Below are 23,069 nucleotides of genomic sequence, written 5' to 3' on the forward strand. Positions count from 1 at the left end.
CCAGGACGTACATTTACGTCCTGCGTCCTTAAGGGGTTAAGCTTGCTAACCGATCAAAACTTTTGACATGTCAAAAGTTTTTTTTAAATGACATGGACACTTTAAGAAGTTACTGGCACAAGTGGGGAGAAATAATGGGGTTGCACAGAAAGAGAATGATACTGTTCTACTCCACTATGAATGAGGTGAATGAGGTGAATGAGGTGAATGAGGATAAACTGCAATACCGCTTATGGACAGGTGTGGTACTGTTTCCCCCCCCCCCCCTAATCGTTCCAGGCTCCTCTGGTGCTGTCTTAGCTCCAGGAGAACATAAGATTAAGATTTAAAAGTTCACAAATCTGATCCTCCTTTCCCCCCAACGTTATTCTATTTTGTATTAGAGCCATCTTTTTCAAATGTCAGGAAATTGGAGAACTTTTCAATGCAAAAACCCCTACAAAATGTACATCCTCATTTTCACTTACTGGAATTAAAAGTCAAACAGCCAATAAAATATACTAAAAATAACAACATTTTAATACTGGAAATATATAAAAATATAAATACACAGCGACACATTGGTGAGGAACATATCATGGCTCTGCCATTATCTCCACAAATAAATTATTATAGTAATAAATATTAAATTATTACATTATAAAAGTAACTGAGCAAAAAACATTGTGTCCATTTATAGAGAACCCGGACGGTCCACTCTTCATGTGTCTTTTGGTCATTGATTCTCTTTGGTATTTTTGTATGTAATCCAGACTTTCTGAGGATGGTCAGATGATCAGGGTAGACATGGAGGATGATGACTGGATGATGTGTATATAAAAAGCTTTGGGACAATCCTCCATAGAGCAGAATTAAACATCCAATTGAGATGTAACAACTTCATTCTTTTTTTCTGCTCAGGGAGAAGTGTTTAGTTGGCCATCTTTTTTATTTTATTGTTTTTCTTCTTCCTTTTTCCTTTACGTTTCTTTGCAGCAGGTTCTTTGGCCTTGACATGACGATCCGCCTTCTTTATGCCTTCTGCACTTGAAGGTACGCCATTAACCAGGTACCCCACATCATCAATTAAAATCCAGACCAGGTTCTGAAGAACATCATTTTCCAGACACTCGCTGGTCACCTGAATATATTGGAAAAAATAAATAATTTGTCAACATGAAGATCTCAGACAATTCTGTTTATAAACTTTTTAGTTGCGTCAAAGTCATCTCGGCCATCCATTGGTCTACCTGTATTACAGTGAGGTTCGCGGACATATTGCCATCACGCCCTCTCCAATAGACTTGCATTGAGGGGGCATGACTGTGACCTCATGAGCGGGGCGTGACCATGACGTCACGAGCCTCCACCCGCATCGCCAGTCATCCAGCATGGACCAAAGTTAGCTCCTTGCATCGGATGTCTGGGGTGCCGCAGCCTAGATCGCAGGGGTCCCCCGTGATTAGACATTTTATTCCCTATCCTTTGGATAGGGAATAAGATGTCTAAGGACGGAGTACCCCTTTAAACTTTGGCCCCTAGCCAAAGCTGTGTTGAAAGCGTTGGGATGACCATGGAAGCAAATTGCATTGCATATATTGAGCAGCGCAGTCACATACATTTCTCAAGGCGGGAAGTGGTGGGATCTGGTGGATTGCTTAGTGAGATGTGAAATCACATGTTAAAAAGGGATATTCCAGGATTTTTCTCTTCAGCCTTTGAGCCCATGATGCCAAGTTATAATACTGTGTAATTTGCTTCTATTACCTCCCTGCGCCGCTTTGTCCAGTTTTCATGGACAGGACCCACACCCAGAAGTGCTGTAGTACAAGTCTTTTTATTTTACTGCTGTCTCTGACTTTCCCCAGCATTCAATGTGGCCAAAGACAATATGTCATAAGTCACATGATCTCTAGGGGGTGTGGCTTTGCTGCAGTGGGTGATCGGATAGCAAGAGGAAGGAATTTACTGATGTAATGCTATCTACCCACCCAATGCAGCATAGTCATGCCCCCTGGAGACCATGTGACTTATGACTTATTGTCTCATGGAATGCTGGGAAAGGTCAGAGACAACAGTAAGATATAAAGACTTTCATTAAAGCACTTCCGGGTGTGGGTCCTGTGCATGAAAACGGGACAAAGAGATACACAGAGGTAATAGATGCAAATTACACAGTATCATAACTTGGCATCATGGACTCAAAGGCTGAAGAAAAAAATCCTGGAATACCCCTTTAAATCATTATTTATTGCTGTGGGAAGCCATATCTAGGGACACATGCAGTGGCCATTTAAAGTGTGTCGGACCTCTTCTATTAGGACATATGGGAAGATGTTATCATCTGGAGTCAAATTCTTTATAGAGCCAATACAAACTATAGTTACCCTTTAACAGACCTTTTTAACTAGTACAGTACACATTTTGGAGACTTTACACCCACATTTTTTAGTGTATATTTACCGTTTTCCTGTACTGGTTGAGATGACGCTGACACTTTTTCAGGTTGGGGGATTGCACTTTTTCCTGGAAGAGAATGCAGATGAGATATTAAAATTTTCTCCCAAAGCCTTGTCCCAGGTAACAAAGTCACGGGTAAAATGTAGGCAGTACTAGCACCATATACAGTGCACCATGTTACTCTGTTCTTCTAAAAAAGGAATGGCATTGAGGCCAGTGGTGGCAGTATCTGACAGACAGCTGCATTATTCATCTATAAAGCCTTTTTAAGATATCATTGAATTATAAAATTGCAGAATTAAACTGATCTCATGGCTCAAACTGTCCAAATACATCAGAATCAGTAGGTTGCATTTCAATAGGCCCAATACCATGCACTGATAAAGTTGGCCATACACATAGAATATTATAGCTGTTAGCCAAATGCTGGTTCGGCTGACAGACATCTCTCCTGATTCCCTCATGCACATTTGGCTGAACATGCATGTGTCCCAAATAGAGAGGGAGGAAAAAGTCATAGCTAGACTCCTCAGGGGCCGGCTTATCTCCATGAGAACAATAGGACTGAGCAGTTGAAATCCAACATGTCCGATCTCTCCCTAACATCTGTCTTTGGAGAAGAGTCAAGAGTCTTTCATACTCCTTAGATGGTCGGTGGGCCCAAACAAATCGAAAGGTTCGTCCAACATTTATCTGATGTATATCCCCAGCTTAAATCAAACTATTGCATATAAATGGACCTTATTAGGCTCCTGTAGGGTCAGTAGGGGTGCCCAGAAAAGCCAGCTGACCAACATCTGACACCAGAGAATGTCTATGGAGAAGCAACTCAATGGACAATAGACACAGAGGCAACAAACCACTGGACACTAAGTACTTGAGCCCTAATCTATATTACAACATAAGAACCAAGAACCGATTCCCAAAATACATGACATGGGTCGCTTGTCCCACCACTGTCTACTGTACCATTGCCTTCATACCAGAGATCTAAAATGTTTTGCCACTTACACAATTCATCAGGTCTGTCTGGAGAATGGAGAAAGTTTCCAGATTTTGTGCCACAAGTTGGGTCTTAATAAGATTTCCTGTCGTATTCATGTTTTCCAGTACTCTAATAACTAGGGACAGCCTGTCCAATGTGAGCATCAGTCTTGCTTTCCCCTGCGGAGATAGGTGAAGAAATTTAGAACAGAATAAGGAGCGTTTAGCACTTACATGACTCCATGCATAGTACACATCAGTGCTTCCCAACCTGCGTGCCTCCAACTATTGCAAAACTACAACTTCCAACATGCCCGGACAGCCTTTGGCTGTCCGGGCATGTTGGAAGTTGTAGTTTTGCAACAGCTGGAGGCACAATAGATGGAAACACTAACCCAAGTAACAAAATCCAGCTTTCATAATACAACAAAAAGAGTTCTTTATTCCATCCAAAAAGCAGCATACAGGACAGAAATACCGAAGTTTAAAACAGAATAAGGAGCGTTTAGCACTGGCAAGCTGGGATTTGTAGGTTTGGAACAGCTGGATGCACAATAGATAGAAACACTAACCCAAGGGACAAAACCCAGCTCTCATGGTACAACAAAAGGAATTCTTTATTTCATCCAATAACCAACATATCGGGCAGGAATCCCGACGTGTTTCATGGCATGACTAAGGATCAAACAGAACCGAAACACGTCGGTATTCCTGCCCTATATGTTGCTTGTTGGATGAAACAAAGAGTTTGATTTACTGCATCATGATTTTGTTCCTTGAGATTCCTGGTTGATGTCTGTGCCTTTAGCTGGCCCATAGATTTTATTGGTACCATGTATAGGATTTTTTGCTCAGAAATCTTAATGGAGATATCCATATCCCAATACCATAAAATATTATTTACTACTTCCTCCTAGAAAATCTTTTCTTGGCCCAATGCTTAGTATTATCTTTCGCTCATCGTTACAATGCGGAGAATCACTGTAATTCTTGTGCAGAACTATTGCCTTTTGTTACCTACAGCATAACAACTGTGCCGCCAATCCACCGGTGGCAGGTTCAGCTGTGTAACAGTGGAGTCCGAACAAGCGCGCGACATCCGGCTGGTCTATCTGACTAAAGTGCCATCATGTGTACAGCACAGAATGCCGTCAAGCTCGACTTTATACTTGTTACTGTCACGATGCCGGCTGGCAGGTAGTGGATCCTCTGTGCCAGAGAGGGATTGGCGTGGACCGTGCTAGAGGATCGGTTCTAAGTCACTACTGGTTTTCACCAGAGCCCGCCGCAAAGCGGGATGGTCTTGCTGCGGCGGTAGTGACCAGGTCGTATCCCCTAGCAACGGCTCAACCTCTCTGGCTGCTGAAGATAGGCGCGGTACAAGGGAGTAGACAGAAGCAAGGTCGGACGTAGCAGAAGGTCGGGGCAGGCAGCAAGGATCGTAGTCAGGGGCAACGGCAGAAGGTCTGGAATCACAGGCAAGGAACACACAAGGAACGCTTTCACTGGCACTAGGGCAACAAAATCCGGCGAGGGAGTGAAGGGGAAGTGAGGTGATATAGGGAAGTGCACAGGTGTAAACACTAATTGGAACCACTGCACCAATCAGCGGTGCAGTGGCCCTTTAAATCGCAAAGACCCGGCGCGCGCGCGCCCTAGGGAGCGGGGCCGCGCGCGCCGGGACAGAACTGACGGGGAGCGAGTAAGGTACGGGAGCCGGGGTGCGCATCGCGAGCGGGCGCTACCCGCATCGCGAATCGCATCCCGGCCGGAGGTGGTAACGCAGCGCCCCGGGTCCGTGGAACCGACCGGGGCGCTGCAGTGAGGGAAGTGTAGCGAGCGCTCCGGGGAGGAGCGGGGACCCGGAGCGCTCGGCGTAACAGTACCCCCCCCCTTGGGTCTCCCCCTCTTCTTGGGGCCTGAGAACCTGAGGATCAGACTTTTGTCCAGGATATTGTCCTCAGGTTCCCAGGACCTCTCTTCTGGACCACAACCCTCCCAATCCACTAAAAAAAAAGTTCTTCCCCTGACCTTTTTAGAGGCCAAAATCTCTTTGACAGAGAAGATGTCCGAGGAGCCGGAAACAGGAGTGGGAGGAACAGATTTAGGAGAAAAACGGTTGAGGATGAGAGGTTTAAGAAGAGAGACGTGAAAGGCATTAGGGATACGAAGAGAAGGAGGAAGAAGAAGTTTGTAAGAGACAGGATTAATTTGACACAAAACTTTAAAAGGACCAAGATAGCGTGGTCCCAACTTATAGCTCGGGACACGGAAACGGACATATTTAGCGGAGAGCCATACCTTGTCTCCAGGGGAAAAAATGGGAGGAGCTCTTCTTTTCTTATCTGCGAATCTCTTCATGCGAGAAGAAGCCTGTAAGAGAGAATTTTGGGTCTCTTTCCATATGGTGGAAAGATCACGAGAAATTTCATCCACAGCGGGCAGACCAGAGGGCAAGGGGGTAGGGAGGGGGGGAAGAGGGTGACGGCCGTACACCACGAAAAACGGAGATTTGGAGGAAGATTCAGAGATTCTGAAATTATACGAGAATTCGGCCCAAGGTAGAAGATCTGCCCAGTCATCCTGGCGGGAGGAAACAAAATGTCGTAAATAGTCACCCAAGATCTGGTTAATTCTCTCTACTTGTCCATTGGATTGAGGATGGTATGCAGAAGAAAAATTTAATTTAATCTTGAGTTGTTTACAGAGAGCCCTCCAGAATTTAGACACAAATTGGACGCCTCTATCCGAGACGATCTGTGTAGGCAACCCGTGAAGACGAAAAATGTGTACAAAAAATTGTTTAGCCAACTGAGGCGCTGAAGGAAGACCAGGAAGAGGGATGAAATGTGCCATTTTGGAGAATCGATCAACGACCACCCAAATAACAGTGTTGCCATGGGATGGGGGTAAGTCAGTAATAAAATCCATACCAATCAGAGACCAAGGTTGTTCGGGGACAGGTAGAGGATGAAGAAAACCAGCGGGCTTCTGGCGAGGAGTCTTATCCCGGGCACAGATAGTGCAGGCTCGCACAAAGTCCACCACATCAGTCTCTAGAGTCGGCCACCAATAGAAGCGAGAGATGAGTTGCACAGATTTCTTGATGCCCGCATGACCTGCGAGATGGGAGGAGTGACCCCATTTGAGGATCCCAAGGCGTTGGCGTGGAGAAACAAAGGTCTTTCCTGGAGGAGTTTGCCTGATGGAGGCTGGAGAAGTGGAAATCAGGCAGTCAGGAGGAATGATGTGTTGAGGAGAGAGTTCAATTTCAGAGGCATCTGAGGAACGAGAGAGAGCATCGGCCCTAATGTTTTTATCAGCAGGCCGAAAGTGAATTTCAAAATTAAATCGGGCAAAGAACAGAGACCACCTGGCCTGACGAGGATTCAGCCGTTGGGCAGACTGGAGGTAGGAGAGGTTCTTGTGATCGGTGTAAATAATAACTGGAAATCTTGATCCCTCCAGCAGATGCCTCCATTCCTCAAGTGCTAATTTAATGGCTAGAAGCTCTCGATCCCCGATGGAGTAGTTCCTCTCCGCCGGAGAGAAGGTCCTGGAAAAAAAACCACAAGTAACAGCATGCCCGGAAGAGTTTTTTTGTAGAAGGACAGCTCCAGCTCCCACTGAGGAGGCATCAACCTCCAATAGGAAGGGTTTAGATGGGTCAGGTCTGGAGAGCACGGGAGCCGAAGAAAAGGCAGACTTGAGTCGTTTAAAGGCGTCTTCCGCTTGAGGAGGCCAAGACTTGGGATCGGCATTTTTTTTTGTTAAAGCCACAATAGGAGCCACAATGGTAGAAAAATGTGGAATAAATTGCCTGTAATAATTGGCGAACCCCAAAAAACGTTGGATGGCACGGAGTCCGGAGGGGCGTGGCCAATCTAAGACGGCAGAGAGTTTATCTGGGTCCATTTGTAGTCCCTGGCCAGAGACCAAGTATCCTAGAAAAGGAAGAGATTGGCATTCAAACAGACATTTCTCTATTTTGGCATAGAGTTGATTATCACGAAGTCTCTGAAGAACCATACGGACATGCTGGCGGTGTTCTTCAAGATTGGCAGAAAAAATCAGGATATCGTCCAGATATACAACAACACAGGAGTATAGTAGATCACGAAAAATTTCATTAACAAAGTCTTGGAAGACGGCAGGGGCGTTGCATAGACCAAAGGGCATGACCAGATACTCAAAGTGTCCATCTCTGGTGTTAAATGCCGTTTTCCATTCATCCCCCTCTCTGATGCGGATGAGATTATAAGCACCTCTTAAGTCCAGTTTGGTAAAAATATGGGCACCTTGGAGACGATCAAAGAGTTCAGAGATGAGGGGTAGGGGGTAGCGGTTCTTAACCGTGATTTTATTAAGACCGCGGTAGTCAATGCAAGGACGTAGAGAGCCATCTTTTTTGGACACAAAGAAAAATCCGGCTCCGGCAGGAGAGGAGGATTTACGGATAAAGCCCTTTTTTAAATTTTCTTGGACGTATTCAGACATGGCAAGAGTCTCTGGGACGGACAGAGGATAGATTCTGCCCCGGGGTGGAGTAGTGCCCGGGAGGAGGTCAATGGGACAATCATAAGGCCTGTGAGGAGGTAGAGTCTCAGCTTGTTTTTTGCAAAAAACGTCCGCAAAGTCCATATAGGCCTTAGGGAGACCGGTTACATGAGGAAGCACAGGGACACGGCAAGGTTTACTGGGAACCGGTTTTAAGCAGTCCTTGGAACAAGAGGGCCCCCAACTCTTGATCTCCCCAGTGGACCAATCCAGGATTGGGGAATGGAGTTGAAGCCAGGGAAGTCCAAGAAGGATTTCAGAAGTGCAATTGGGGAGGACCAACAGTTCAATCCTCTCGTGATGAGATCCGATGCACATTAGAAGGGGCTCCGTGCGGAAACGTATAGTACAGTCCAATCTTTCATTGTTTACACAATTGATGTAGAGGGGTCTGGCGAGACTGGTCACCGGGATGTTGAACCTGTTGACGAGAGAGGCTAAGATGAAATTTCCTGCAGATCCAGAGTCCAAGAAGGCCACAGCAGAGAAGGAGAAGGCAGAGGCAGACATCCGCACAGGCACAGTAAGACGTGGAGAAGCAGAGTAGACATCAAGGACTGTCTCACCATTGTGCGGAGTCAGCGGACGTCTTTCCAGGCGGGGAGGACGGATAGGACAATCCTTCAGGAAGTGTTCGGTACTAGCACAGTACAGGCAGAGATTCTCCATGCGGCGTCGTGTCCTCTCTTGGGGTGTCAGGCGAGACCGGTCGACCTGCATAGCCTCCACGGCGGGAGGCACAGGAACAGATTGCAGGGGACCAGAGGAGAGAGGAGCCGGGGAGAAGAAACGCCTCGTGCGAACAGAGTCCATATCCTGGCGGAGCTCCTGACGCCGTTCGGAAAAACGCATGTCAATGCGAGTGGCAAGATGGATGAGTTCATGTAGGTTAGCAGGGATTTCTCGTGCGGCCAGAACATCTTTAATGTTGCTGGATAGGCCTTTTTTAAAGGTCGCGCAGAGTGCCTCATTATTCCAGGATAATTCTGAAGCAAGGGTACGGAACTGTACGGCATACTCGCCAACGGAAGAATTACCCTGGACCAGGTTCAACAGGGCAGTCTCAGCAGAAGAGGCTCGGGCAGGTTCCTCAAAGACACTTCGAATTTCCGAGAGGAAGGAGTGTACAGAGGCAGTGACGGGGTCATTGCGGTCCCAGAGCGGTGTGGCCCAAGCCAGGGCTTTTCCAGACAGCAGGCTGACTACGAAAGCCACCTTAGACCTTTCAGTGGGGAACTGGTCCGACATCATCTCCAAGTGTAATGAACATTGGGAAAGAAAGCCACGGCAAAACTTAGAGTCCCCATCAAATTTATCCGGCAAGGATAGTCGTATTCCAGAAGCGGCCACTCGCTGCGGAGGAGGTACAGGAGCTGGCGGAGGAGATGATTGCTGGAGCTGTGGTAGTAACTGTTGTAGCATAACAGTCAGTTGAGACAGCTGTTGGCCTTGTTGCGCAATCTGTTGTGACTGCTGGGCGACCACCGTGGTGAGGTCAGCGACAACTGGCAGAGGAACTTCAGCGGGATCCATGGCCGGATCTACTGTCACGATGCCGGCTGGCAGGTAGTGGATCCTCTGTGCCAGAGAGGGATTGGCGTGGACCGTGCTAGAGGATCGGTTCTAAGTCACTACTGGTTTTCACCAGAGCCCGCCGCAAAGCGGGATGGTCTTGCTGCGGCGGTAGTGACCAGGTCGTATCCCCTAGCAACGGCTCAACCTCTCTGGCTGCTGAAGATAGGCGCGGTACAAGGGAGTAGACAGAAGCAAGGTCGGACGTAGCAGAAGGTCGGGGCAGGCAGCAAGGATCGTAGTCAGGGGCAACGGCAGAAGGTCTGGAATCACAGGCAAGGAACACACAAGGAACGCTTTCACTGGCACTAGGGCAACAAAATCCGGCGAGGGAGTGAAGGGGAAGTGAGGTGATATAGGGAAGTGCACAGGTGTAAACACTAATTGGAACCACTGCACCAATCAGCGGTGCAGTGGCCCTTTAAATCGCAAAGACCCGGCGCGCGCGCGCCCTAGGGAGCGGGGCCGCGCGCGCCGGGACAGAACTGACGGGGAGCGAGTAAGGTACGGGAGCCGGGGTGCGCATCGCGAGCGGGCGCTACCCGCATCGCGAATCGCATCCCGGCCGGAGGTGGTAACGCAGCGCCCCGGGTCCGTGGAACCGACCGGGGCGCTGCAGTGAGGGAAGTGTAGCGAGCGCTCCGGGGAGGAGCGGGGACCCGGAGCGCTCGGCGTAACAGTTACTGCCATTTCGAGTAATAAACGGGAACATACATAAAGCCAAACTTAGGAATATGCCATAGACCTAAGACGTGTAAGGTCCATAAACTGCATCATTGGGGGGATAGGGTTAAAGAGGACATAGGGGAAGAGCTTTGGCCCGATTCAAATTTGAGGAAGCTTTGGCCATTGCAATTCTTTTTATACACAACATTTTGGATATTGAAGAAATTATCATTAATCTCATTTACTGTCATGGTCTGAACCGGACCATGACAGTGATTGGGAGTTATGATAATTTCTTGATAAGGACTCTCAAATAAAAATTGGTACCACTGGAAAGCTTTTGGATGTACTACAAAACACATTAGGTGCCCTTGGCCCTGAGGGCTTGGACATATGGTTCTTGAAGCCCCTTATCAAAACTTACAGGGGTATTCCAGTTTAGTAAAATGTATCCCCTATCAAAAGGATAAGTTCGTGGGGGGGGGGGGGGATCCGACTGCTGCCCTGCACCCTGACTCTCCCCATGCACAGAGCTGTGTTGACCACCAGATGATCCCTCCATGCATCCCTAGAGCCAGAGATAGATGAGTACAGTGGTTTAGCTCTCCCATAGAGAAGCATGGAGGGCACATGCCAACCCCTACTCTGTACACGAGAAGAGCCAGAGCACCGTGCAGAGGATCATGGGGAGTCCCAGTGGTTGGACACCCACGATCTGACACTTATCCCATATCCTTTGGATAGGGGTTACATTTTACTAACCAGGATAACCCTTTAATGCCGAAACTTACGGTACAGACGATGCATTAGAATGCCCATTATAGCCTGCCACTTACGGATGACAACTCTGGAAGTCTTATATCAAATCCCATTTGCCATACATAGGCCGTCACAGTATGCTAGGAGATGTAATAGCACTGTAGTTGGAAATCTACAGGTATGAATACTTCCATATGGTATCTAAGGACATTTAGTAATAAAAATTGGAAAAACTAAGTATAAACAACTTACCTTTATGTCACAGTTGGGAAAGTTTATCAGGCGAAGTCCTTGGTTGCATATAGGTTTGTATTTCTGTAGATAAAGGGTTAAAAGAGCTAAATTAGTAAAGATAAATATGTGCACATGGTATCTATATGTTCTTTAAGCGTAATTCCAATGCAGGTCCAGTGGCAGGATAACTATTTAAATCTCTTGACAACTTTGTAGCTGGAGACTTGTCTGAGACTAAAGCGATCAGGATATGGATTCCCTGGAGGTCTCATAGATGTGAATATCCTTATCCTTATCCTGACCGCTTTAGCAGTTGGCAAGTCTCAGCCTTCGGGGTTGCTGAGATATTAAAGCAGGTATCCTGCTGCCAAACCTACATCGGAGTTACGCTTTAAAGTCACTTATGTTAATCCTATGGTCACAGTTGAGCAGATGTCTCAGCTATCTGATCTGGTCATAAAGATTCGCTCCCTGTAATACCAATGAGGGTATCCCTGTCCTACCCAATCCCTGTCCTACCCAATCCCTGTCCTACCCAATCCCTGTCCTACCCAATCCCTGTCCTACCCAATCCCTGTCCTACCCAATCCCTGTCCTACCCAATCCCTGTCCTACCCAATCCCTGTCCTACCCAATCCTTGTCCTACCCAATCCTTGTCCTACCCAATCCCTGTCCTACCCAATCCCTGTCCTACCCAATCCCTATCCTACCCAATCCCTGTCCTACCCAATCCCTGTCCTACCCAATCCTTGTCCTACCCAATCCCTGTCCTACTCAAACCCTGTCCTATCCAATCCTTATCATACCCAATCCTTGTCCTACTGATGAGTTGGTTGATCACTGCTTCAGAACATTTTAGATTCCATTTTAATATATTATCTTTTGTATATAATACATGTTTTAGGCTATGTTCACATACACTGTAAAATGGCCCTTTTATGGTTTGAAAAATCCCCCCCTCAAAAAAAAAAAAAAAAAAAAAAAAAAAAAAAAAAAGAGATTTTTGAATTCTATTGAAATTCACATTCAGTAACATTTTACTGTTGTAATTTTTATGGCCGTAAAATTAGGTGCACAACCTATTAGCTGTTTATGGCTCAAATAATATACATTTTTTTGGGATAATTTTTCAGGTGTTTTTTTTTTTGTGCTGTTTGGCATACGGCATTAAAAATTTAAAAATAAATTGCTGAAACTTTCTGTTCTTTCATGGCCTATGGCAGTGGTCTCCAAGCTGTAGGACCTCTAGATCTTGCAAAACAACAACTCCCAGCATGCCCGAACAGCCAACGGCCATATACTAGGAGTTGTAGTTTCGCAACATCTGGAGGTCCACACTTTGCAGACCACTGACCTTTGGGAAAGGGTTGTTGAGATTGGTTCCTTCTGACCCATGTTAGATGAAATATCTGAGCATCAAAGAAGATGTTGCAAAGATGCAGAAGGATGACATCATAGTGACATCATATGGACCTTACAAGTATAAGTCCATGACATCATTGTGACATCATATGGACCTTACAAGTATAAGTCCATGACATCATAGTGACATCATATGGACCTTACAAGTATAAGTCCATGACATCATTGTGACATCATATGGACCTTACAAGTATAAGTCCATGACATCATTGTGACATCATATGGACCTTACAAGTATAAGTCCATGACATCATAGTGACATCATATGGACCTTACAAGTATAAGTCCATGACATCATAGTGACATCATATGGGACTTGCAAGTATAAGTCCATGACATCATAGTGACATCATATGGACCTTACAAGTATAAGTCCATGACATCATAGTGACATCATATGGACCTTACAAGTATAAGTCCATGACTTCATAGTGACATCATATGGGACTTGCAAGTATAAGTCCATGACATCATAGTGACATCATATGGACCTTACAAGTATAAGTCCATGACATCATAGTGACATCATATGGACCTTACAAGTATAAGTCCATGACATCATAGTGACATCATATGGACCTTACAAGTATAAGTCCATGACATCATAGTGACATCATATGGACCTTGCAAGTATAAATCCATGACATCATAGTGACATTATATGGACCTTACAAGTATAAGCCCATGACATCATAGTGACATCATATGGACCTTACAAGTATAAGCCCATGACATCATTGTGACATCATATGGACCTTACAAGTATAAGTCCATGACATCATTGTGACATCATATGGACCTTACAAGTATAAGTCCATGACATCATAGTGACATCATATGGACCTTACAAGTATAAGTCCATGACATCATAGTGACATCATATGGACCTTACAAGTATAAGTCCATGACATCATAGTGACATTATATGGACCTTACAAGTATAAGTCCATGACATCATAGTGACATCATATGGGACTTACAAGTATAAGCCCATGACATCATAGTGACATTATATGGACCTTACAAGTATAAGTCCATGACATCATAGTGACATCATATGGGACTTACAAGTATAAGTCCATGACATCATAGTGACATCATATGGGACTTACAAGTATAAGTCCATGACATCATAGTGACATCATATGGACCTTGCAAGTATAAATCCATGACATCATAGTGACATTATATGGACCTTACAAGTATAAGTCCATGACATCATAGTGACATCATATGGACCTTACAAGTATAAGCCCATGACATCATAGTGACATCATATGGACCTTACAAGTATAAGTCCATGACATCATAGTGACATTATATGGACCTTACAAGTATACGTCCATGACATCATAGTGACATCATATGGGACTTACAAGTATAAGCCCATGACATCATAGTGACATCATATGGGACTTACAAGTATAAGTCCATGACATCATAGTGACATCATTTGGGACTTACAAGTATAAGTCCATGACATCATAGTGACATCATATGGACCTTACAAGTATAAGTCCATGACATCATAGTGACATCATATGGACCTTACAAGTATAAGTCCATGACATCATAGTGACATCATATGGACCTTACAAGTATAAGTCCATGACATCATAGTGACATCATATGGGACTTACAAGTATAAGTCCATGACATCATAGTGACATCATATGGGACTTACAAGTATAAGTCCATGACATCATAGTGACATTATATGGACCTTACAAGTATAAGCCCATGACATCATAGTGACATCATATGGACCTTACAAGTATAAGTCCATGACATCATAGTGACATTATATGGACCTTACAAGTATAAGTCCATGACATCATAGTGACATCATATGGGACTTACAAGTATAAGTCCATGACATCATAGTGACATTATATGGACCTTACAAGTATAAGCCCATGACATCATAGTGACATCATATGGACCTTACAAGTATAAGTCCATGACATCATAGTGACATTATATGGACCTTACAAGTATAAGTCCATGACATCATAGTGACATCATATGGGACTTACAAGTATAAGTCCATGACATCATAGTGACATCATATGGGACTTACAAGTATAAGTCCATGACATCATAGTGACATCATATGGGACTTACAAGTATAAGTCCATGACATCATAGTGACATCATATGGGACTTACAAGTATAAGTCCATGACATCATAGTGACATCATTTGGGACTTACAAGTATAAGTCCATGACATCATAGTGACATCATATGGACCTTACAAGTATAAGTCCATGACATCATAGTGACATCATATGGACCTTACAAGTATAAGTCCATGACATCATAGTGACATCATATGGACCTTACAAGTATAAGTCCATGACATCATAGTGACATCATATGGACCTTACAAGTATAAGTCCATGACATCATAGTGACATCATATGGGACTTACAAGTATAAGTCCATGACATCATAGTGACATCATATGGACCTTACAAGTATAAGTCCATGACATCATAGTGACATCATATGGGACTTACAAGTATAAGTCCATGACATCATAGTGACATCATATGGACCTTGCAAGTATAAGTCCATGACATCATAGTGACATCATATGGACATTGCAAGTTTAAGTCCATGACATCATAGTGACATCATATGGGACTTACAAGTATAAGTCCATGACATCATAGTGACATCATATGGACCTTACAAGTATAAGTCCATGACATCATAGTGACATCATATGGACCTTACAAGTATAAGTCCATGACATTTCACCTTCCTCTCATCTCTACTCACCGGTTGGATCTGGAGCTTCGATGCCGCGTCCATCATGTCTGGTCGCACCATTTTATATTTGGATATATGGCATCGCTTTTGTAGCGGATGACCCTCGGCTGGGTGCTGCAGGTACGCGAAACACAGAAGAACCACGATTTTGATAACGGCAGCCATACCTGCAAAAGAGGAGAAGACCAAAATTATCCAAAAAATCATGTTACTGTGGAGGACATGACAGTAATACAGACAGTGGAGGCCCCTTACCTGTACGGTGATTCTCCATGGTGGATCTGGTATAGGAGGCTCCATGTTTCTTCTTTTATATCCCACGTTCCCATATTCACTTTCATGATGTCTTCCCATAATGTTTTGGTGAGGTAACTTAAAGGAGAATGCTAACTGAATTCTTTGGGAAATCCTCTACAGGTTTCACTTTCCTTTGTAGCTGAGGTGGTGACGTAACTGGTGTGTGGGTCCTGGCCTCCGCCTGTCACAGAGCTCCTCCTCGTGTTACAAGGTCTTCATATCTCTCCGGTGGCACTGCACATGTTTGCTCGCTGTTACAGGTTACAATCCATGGAAGAACGCAGCACCACGGCCGCAGATGGTGGGGTAGTAGTGCGGTGACAACAGTGATTGGTGCAGCAGGAAGTTGCCTACCTTGCTTGTAGTAGCCATGAGCCTCTGGTGGTGGCCACTGCTCAACACTAGAACTCAAGACAAAAAATAACCAGCTCACCGCCATGCGGGAGAGTAAACAGGGTGCACAAGTTTCCTTGAAGGGGTACTCCAGTGGAAAACATTTTTTTTTTGTGCCTCCACCGAGAAGACGGCTTGGCCATTCATCCTGTGCTTTCTTAAAGGGGTACTCCGGTGGAAAACATTTTTTTTTTAAATCAACTGGTGCCAGAAAGTTAAACAGATTTGTAAATGACTTGGAATTAAAAAAATCTTTACCCTTCCAGTACTTTTTAGCAGCTGTATGGTACAGAGGAAATTATTTTCTTTTTGAATTTCTTTTTTTTTTGTCTTGTCCACAGTGCTCTCTGCTGACACCTGATGCCCGTATCAGCAACTGTCCAGAGCAGGAGAAACTCCCCATAGCAAACCTCTTCTGCTCTGGACAGTTCCTGACATGGACAGAGGTGTCAGCAGAGAGCACTGTGGACAAGACAAAAAAGAAATTCAAAAAGAAAAGAATTTCCTCTGTAGCATACAGCTGCTAAAAAGTACTGGAAGGGTAAAGATTTTTTTTAATAGAAGTCATTTACAAATCTGTTTAACTTTCTGGCACCAGTTGATTTAAAAAAAAATGTTTTCCACCGGAGTACCCCTTTAAGAAAGCACAGGATGAATGGCCAAGCCGTCTTCTCGGTGGAGGCACAGGGATAAAAGCAGATGCATGATATCCAGCTCCCAACCAAAAAAGTTAAAAGTCCAAAATGTATTAAAGGGGTACTCCGCTGCTAGACATCTTATCCCCTATCGCGGGGGTCCCACTGCTGGGGCCCCACGCAAAGTCCTGCAGCACCGGCATTCTAAACAAACACCGGGTTCCTGCGGCAGTCGTGATGTCACGCTACACCCCTCCATTCATGTCTATCCATGTCATCCGACATGCCCCCTCCCATAGACATGAATGGAGGGAACGTGGCCGTTACATCACGATCACGTCCTCTGGCTCTGAGCGTTCTGAACAAAATTTTCAAAACACTGGAGCACCGGAGTACCCCTTTAAGTCATGTTAAAAGATGATGAAACAATAAATGGTAACAAAAAAACGCAACAAAAACTCAGACGTGTTTCGAAACTCATGGTTCTTAATCATGGCATATCATGATTAATGCCAAGATTAAGAACGGTGCGGTTCAAAACGCGTCACTGTTTGTTGCGTTTTTACCATTTGATATTCTTAGCTTTGTACCTGACTTGCTTCTGCTTTTGTCACTGCACAACATTGTATAGGAACTCTACCTTAAGGCTATGTTTACACGGTGACTGCGGAATTCTTCCGCTGGATTCTGTTTGTGTATTCCGTTGCAGCAGAGTCCCTTCGTTTTCAATAGGATTCTGCTGCACTGTGCACATGGCAGAAGTTCTGCCGTGGAATCATCTGTGGTGGAAATTCTGATTCCGATTCTGCAGATGCCGCTTGAATATGCATTGCCGTCTATGGAGACAACTGAGCGGTCCTATTGCCGGCATTTTCTGCCGGCACCTGCTGTCTGGGGAATGTCTGTCTGCGGAAATTTTCCAGCATGGCCCGGCATGGTGAACATGGCCTAAGTGTCCCTCTCATTTTTTAAAAATAATTAATTCCCTCTATAGAGACGAATGAGAGAGTTTTGACTGATTGGCAGCCACCACTAGGGGAGCTAAGGAGCTTAACCAAGTCTGTTTTATTATTGAGTTCAATGCATGAACAGTATACCAGTGTTTAAAGGGGTTCTCCGGTGCTTAGACATCTTATCCCCTAACCAAAGGATAGGGGATAAGATGCCTGATCATGGGAGTCCCGCCATTGGGGACCCCCGGGATCATGCACGCGGCACCCCATTTGTAATCCGTCCCCGGAGCGTGTTCGCTCCCGGTCTGATTACGGACGACCACAAGGCCGGCGGCGTGTGACATCACGCTCTGCCCCTCAATGCAAGCCTATGGGAGGGGGGCGTGATAGCTGTCACGCCCCCTCCCGTTGGCTTGCATTCAGGGGCGGAGCGTGACATCACATGCCGCCGGCCTTGTGGTCGTCCGTAATCAGACCCAGAGCGAACACTCTCCGGGGACTGATTACAAATGGGGTGCCGCGTGCAAGATCCCGGGGGTCCCAAGCAGCGGGACTCCCGCGATCAGGCATCTTATCCCCTATCCTTTGGTTAGGGGATAAGATGTTTAAGCCCTGGAGAACCCCTTTAAGGAGAATAATACTATTTAACTCCAGTAAAGTAAATGAGGATTAGCTGCAATACCGCACACCCCCATAGACAGGTGTGGCGCTGTTTTTAGAAGAAAATAACCTTTTCTTTTTTTTTTCTTTTTTTTATCCTGTTCAATCCAGCTGTTGCAAAACTACAACTCCCAGCATACTGTACAACTACTTTAAAGTGAATGAAGATAAGCTGCAATACTGCATATCACCTATGGACAGGTGTGGCACTGTTTTTGGAAAAAACTACCTTTTTTAATTTATTTTTATAATCCTGTATATTATTTTAAATTATACAATGTAGAAGCCACTACTAGGGGGAGCTTACTACATACTGCAGTGTGTTCCAAACAGTGTGTCTCTGGCTGTTGTAAAACTACAACACCCAGCATGCCCGGTGTGTGGTTTTGTAGCTTATCCTCATTTACTTTACTGGAGTTAAATAGTATTATTCTCCTTCTATGCAACCTCATTATTTCTTCAAACCTCTTCTATTAACTTCTTAAAGTGTCCATGTCATTAAAAAAAAAATTTAACATTTTGGGTCATTTAGGGTCTCAGGCCTGAGACCCCTATTGATCATTAGAACGAGCATGCTTCACTCCCCGGCTTGCAGCAATCTTCATCCGGTTGCATGGACTGCAGAGACTTATAATGCAAATGGACAGAGATCACAGCGACCTAGGGAGTATAACATTTAAGCACGCCCGTTCTAATGACCTATGGGGGTCTTAGCACTGAGACCCTGACTACTTAACAAAACTTTTGATATGTCAAAACTAAAAAAAATAAAAATAAATAAATGGCAGAAGTGGGAAACAGTGAGGTTGCATAGGAGGAGAATGATACTGGTCAACTCCTCTAAAGTGAATGAGGATAAGCTGCAATACCGCTCACCACCTATGGATAAGTGGGGCTCTGTTTTTGGAAAAAAAACTACTTTTTTTTTTTATATTCCTGTATATTATATTAAATTATGCAATTTTGTCTGTCTTTAGCCACTACTAGGGGGAGCTTACTGCATGCTGCAGTGTTTTTTTTTTTAAAAAACAGTGTGACTCCAGCGTTTGCAAACTACCTAAAGGGTGGTCATACATACCGGTGGCAAACTACCTTCAGGGGGTCCTACATACAGGGGGCAAGCTACCTACAAAGAGGGGTCCAAGATACAGGGGACAAGCTACCTACAAAGAGGGGTCCAAGATACAGGGGACAAGCTACCCACAAAGGGGGGGTCCTACATACACGGGGAAAGCTACCTACAAAGGGGGTCCTACAATGAGGGGGGCAAGCTACCTACAAAGGGGGGTCCTATATACAGGGGGCAAGCTACCTACAAAGGGGGGTCCTACAATGAGGGGGGCAAGCTACCTACAAAGGGGGGTCCTATATACAGGGGGCAAGCTACCTACAAAGGGGGGTCCTACATAGAGGGGGGCAAGCTACCTACAAAGGGGGGTCCTATATACAGGAGGCAAGCTACATACAAAGGGGGGTCCTACATACAGGGGGCAAACTACCTACAAAGGGGGGTCCTACATACAGGGGGCAAACTACCTACAAAGGGGGGTCCTACATACAGGGGCAAGCTACCTACAAAGGGGGGTCCTACATACAGGGGGCAAGCTACCTACAAAGGGGGGTCCTATATAAAGGGGGCAAGCTACCTACAAAGGGGTGTCCTAGATACAGGGACAAGCTACCTACAAAGGGGGGTCCTACATGCAGGGGGCAAGCTACCTACAAAGGGGGGTCCTACATACAGGGGGCAAGCTACTTACAAAGGGGGGTCCTAGATATCGGGGGCAAGCTACCTACAAAGGGGGGTCCTACATGCAGGGGGCAAGCTAAGCAACCTACAAAGGGGGGTCCTACATACAGGGGGTAAGCTACCTACAAAGGGGGGTCCTACATACAGGGGGCAAGCTACCTACAAAGGGGGGTTCTACATACAGGGGGCAAGCTACCTACAAAGAGGGGTCCAAGATACAGGGGACAAGCTACCCACAAAGGGGGGGTCCTACATACACGGGGAAAGCTACCTACAAAGGGGGTCCTACAATGAGGGGGGCAAGCTACCTACAAAGGGGGGTCCTATATACAGGGGGCAAGCTACCTACAAAGGGGGGTCCTACAATGAGGGGGGCAAGCTACCTACAAAGGGGGGTCCTATATACAGGGGGCAAGCTACCTACAAAGGGGGGTCCTACATAGAGGGGGGCAAGCTACCTACAAAGGGGGGTCCTATATACAGGAGGCAAGCTACATACAAAGGGGGGTCCTACATACAGGGGGCAAACTACCTACAAAGGGGGGTCCTACATACAGGGGGCAAACTACCTACAAAGGGGGGTCCTACATACAGGGGCAAGCTACCTACAAAGGGGGGTCCTACATACAGGGGGCAAGCTACCTACAAAGGGGGGTCCTATATAAAGGGGGCAAGCTACCTACAAAGGGGTGTCCTAGATACAGGGACAAGCTACCTACAAAGGGGGGTCCTACATGCAGGGGGCAAGCTACCTACAAAGGGGGGTCCTACATACAGGGGGCAAGCTACTTACAAAGGGGGGTCCTAGATATCGGGGGCAAGCTACCTACAAAGGGGGGTCCTACATGCAGGGGGCAAGCTAAGCAACCTACAAAGGGGGGTCCTACATACAGGGGGTAAGCTACCTACAAAGGGGGGTCCTACATACAGGGGGCAAGCTACCTACAAAGGGGGGTCCTATATAAAGGGGGCAAGCTACCTACAAAGGGGTGTCCTAGATACAGGGACAAGCTACCTACAAAGGGGGGTCCTACATGCAGGGGGCAAGCTACCTACAAAGGGGGGTCCTACATACAGGGGGCAAGCTACTTACAAAGGGGGGTCCTAGATATCGGGGGCAAGCTACCTACAAAGGGGGGTCCTACATGCAGGGGGCAAGCTAAGCAACCTACAAAGGGGGGTCCTACATACAGGGGGTAAGCTACCTACAAAGGGGGGTCCTACATACAGGGGGCAAGCTACCTACAAAGGGGGGTTCTACATACAGGGGGCAAGCTACCTACAAAGGGGGGTCCTAGATACCGGGGGCAAGATACCTACAAAGGGGGGTCCTACATAGAGGGGGCAAACTACCTACAAAGAGGGGTCCTACATACAGGGGGCAAGCTACCTACAAAGGGGGGGGGGTCCTAGATACCGGGGGCAAGCTACCTACAAAGGGGGGTCCTACATAGAGGGGGCAAACTACCTACAGGGGAGTCCTAGATATGGGGGCATTGTACCTTCTGGGGGTCCTACATACAGGGGAAAACTACCTATAGGGGGATCCTACATGCTGAAGGGAATATTACCTACAGAGAGCAAGCTGCCTACAGGGGGTCCTACATATAGAGGGCAAGCTACTGACAGGGGGGCATACATACAGGGGGCAAACTACATACAGGGGGTCCCAGATACAGGGGGGTGGACAACTTACCCCCTGCAAGCTATCTATAGGGGGGTCCTATACACAAGGGGAAAACACACTTCCAGGGGGGTCCTACATACAGGGGGAAAACTACCTACAGTGAGTCCTAGATACAGGTGCGTGTGGGGGGGGGGTTGGGAAACACTGATCTAAAGTAAAACTTGAGGAAATAGAAGGCACCAAAGGCCAACAGGATAAAGCTAGAGCAGCAAAGAGAAGTTTATTGAAGTTTAGAACTTTTAGAGCCAGAAAGGGTTAAATGAGAAGCGCAACTTCTTCTAGTTCCTTCTTACCTTCTCATGACTGTGGGCAGATTATGAAAACTCCAAGGCCGCTGTTTCACCAAGTGTGAATATGGGATAAAGTGTAGGCAGGGCAGGTATATAAAGCCGCTAATGTTATTGTTTGCAGATATAAACTATATAAGAACCGCTAATCTTCGCTTTATTAGTGTATTTTATAGGGTATTATAAAAGAAGATCAGCTCGTTGGGTTGTGAATGTATCTTTTCACATTTTATCTTAATGGGGGTTTTACCCTCCACTATTTTGAGATGCGATAAAGTTTACTGTTTTCTATCATATTCCTGTTATGTGTATTTTACATCCTCTGATTGTATTACTATATATTTGTTTTAGTTTTCTTTAAATTAATATGGCTATTTAGAAACTACTATATAAAGGCGGAAGGGATACACTAAGGTGCCTTGTCACACTATATATTCATCTGTTTTATAGACCCGTTATAACGTTCCGTTAGGAAAACCCTTAAAATCGTCCGTTACACAATCCCATTACAGTCTATGGGATTTTTACATTATCTGTTTTAACCTGTCACAGCCCGTTATGGACACGGAAGTAGTGTATGGACCCGCCTGCCTGATCTCAGCATCTCCTCATAGATTTGTTTTTATAATGGAATCTGCACAATAGGTGAATATAATTTCTGGATGGTGCATGGACCTTCTGCCTGAGGAGGAACAGCTGCCATTAACCCTTAAGGACCGTGGGTTTTTCAGTTTTTGCACTTTTTGTTTTTTCCTCCTCACCTTTTAAAAATCATAACTCTTTCAATTTTGCACCTAAATCCATATGATGGCTTATTTTTTGCGCCACCAATTCTAATTTGCAGTGACATCAGTTATTTTACCCAAACATCTACGGCGAAACGGAAAAAACAGAAGTAATTTACAGTGTACAAATCTGTTTAACCTTCTGGCACCAGTTGGACAACGCTTTTAAGGACCAGGAATGGAGGGAGGGGAGGGGGTCTTCTTTTCCTCCT

General features: G+C 45.6%; 1 protein-coding gene across 1 annotated transcript; it reads right to left on the reverse strand.

Annotated features, from left to right (window-relative positions):
• Positions 1-559: 559 nt before the first annotated feature.
• On the reverse strand, positions 560-22,689 carry LOC130291364 (uncharacterized). The gene is made up of 7 exons (XM_056540044.1): positions 22,079-22,689; positions 15,666-16,114; positions 15,420-15,577; positions 11,230-11,292; positions 3,451-3,603; positions 2,443-2,505; positions 560-1,120 (listed from the first exon to the last, which is right to left on the reverse strand). The coding sequence occupies exons 2-7, from the start codon at positions 15,682-15,684 to the stop codon at positions 911-913; spliced, it is 666 nt and encodes a 221-aa protein (XP_056396019.1). The 5' UTR covers positions 15,685-16,114; positions 22,079-22,689; the 3' UTR covers positions 560-910.
• Positions 22,690-23,069: the final 380 nt, after the last annotated feature.

The sequence above is a fragment of the Hyla sarda genome, chromosome 9 (assembly GCF_029499605.1).
Source record: "Hyla sarda isolate aHylSar1 chromosome 9, aHylSar1.hap1, whole genome shotgun sequence".
Taxonomy (NCBI): Eukaryota; Metazoa; Chordata; class Amphibia; order Anura; family Hylidae; genus Hyla; species Hyla sarda.

Excerpts from the sequence above, each read along its gene's own strand:
- LOC130291364 (XM_056540044.1), bottom strand. Across the intron at positions 3,604-11,229 it reads TTCCCAACTGTGACATAAAG|GGGAAAGCAAGACTGATGCT; the intron begins GTAAGTTGTTTA and ends CTATCTCCGCAG. Across the intron at positions 2,506-3,450 it reads AGACAGACCTGATGAATTGT|GAAAAAGTGCAATCCCCCAA; the intron begins GTAAGTGGCAAA and ends ATTCTCTTCCAG.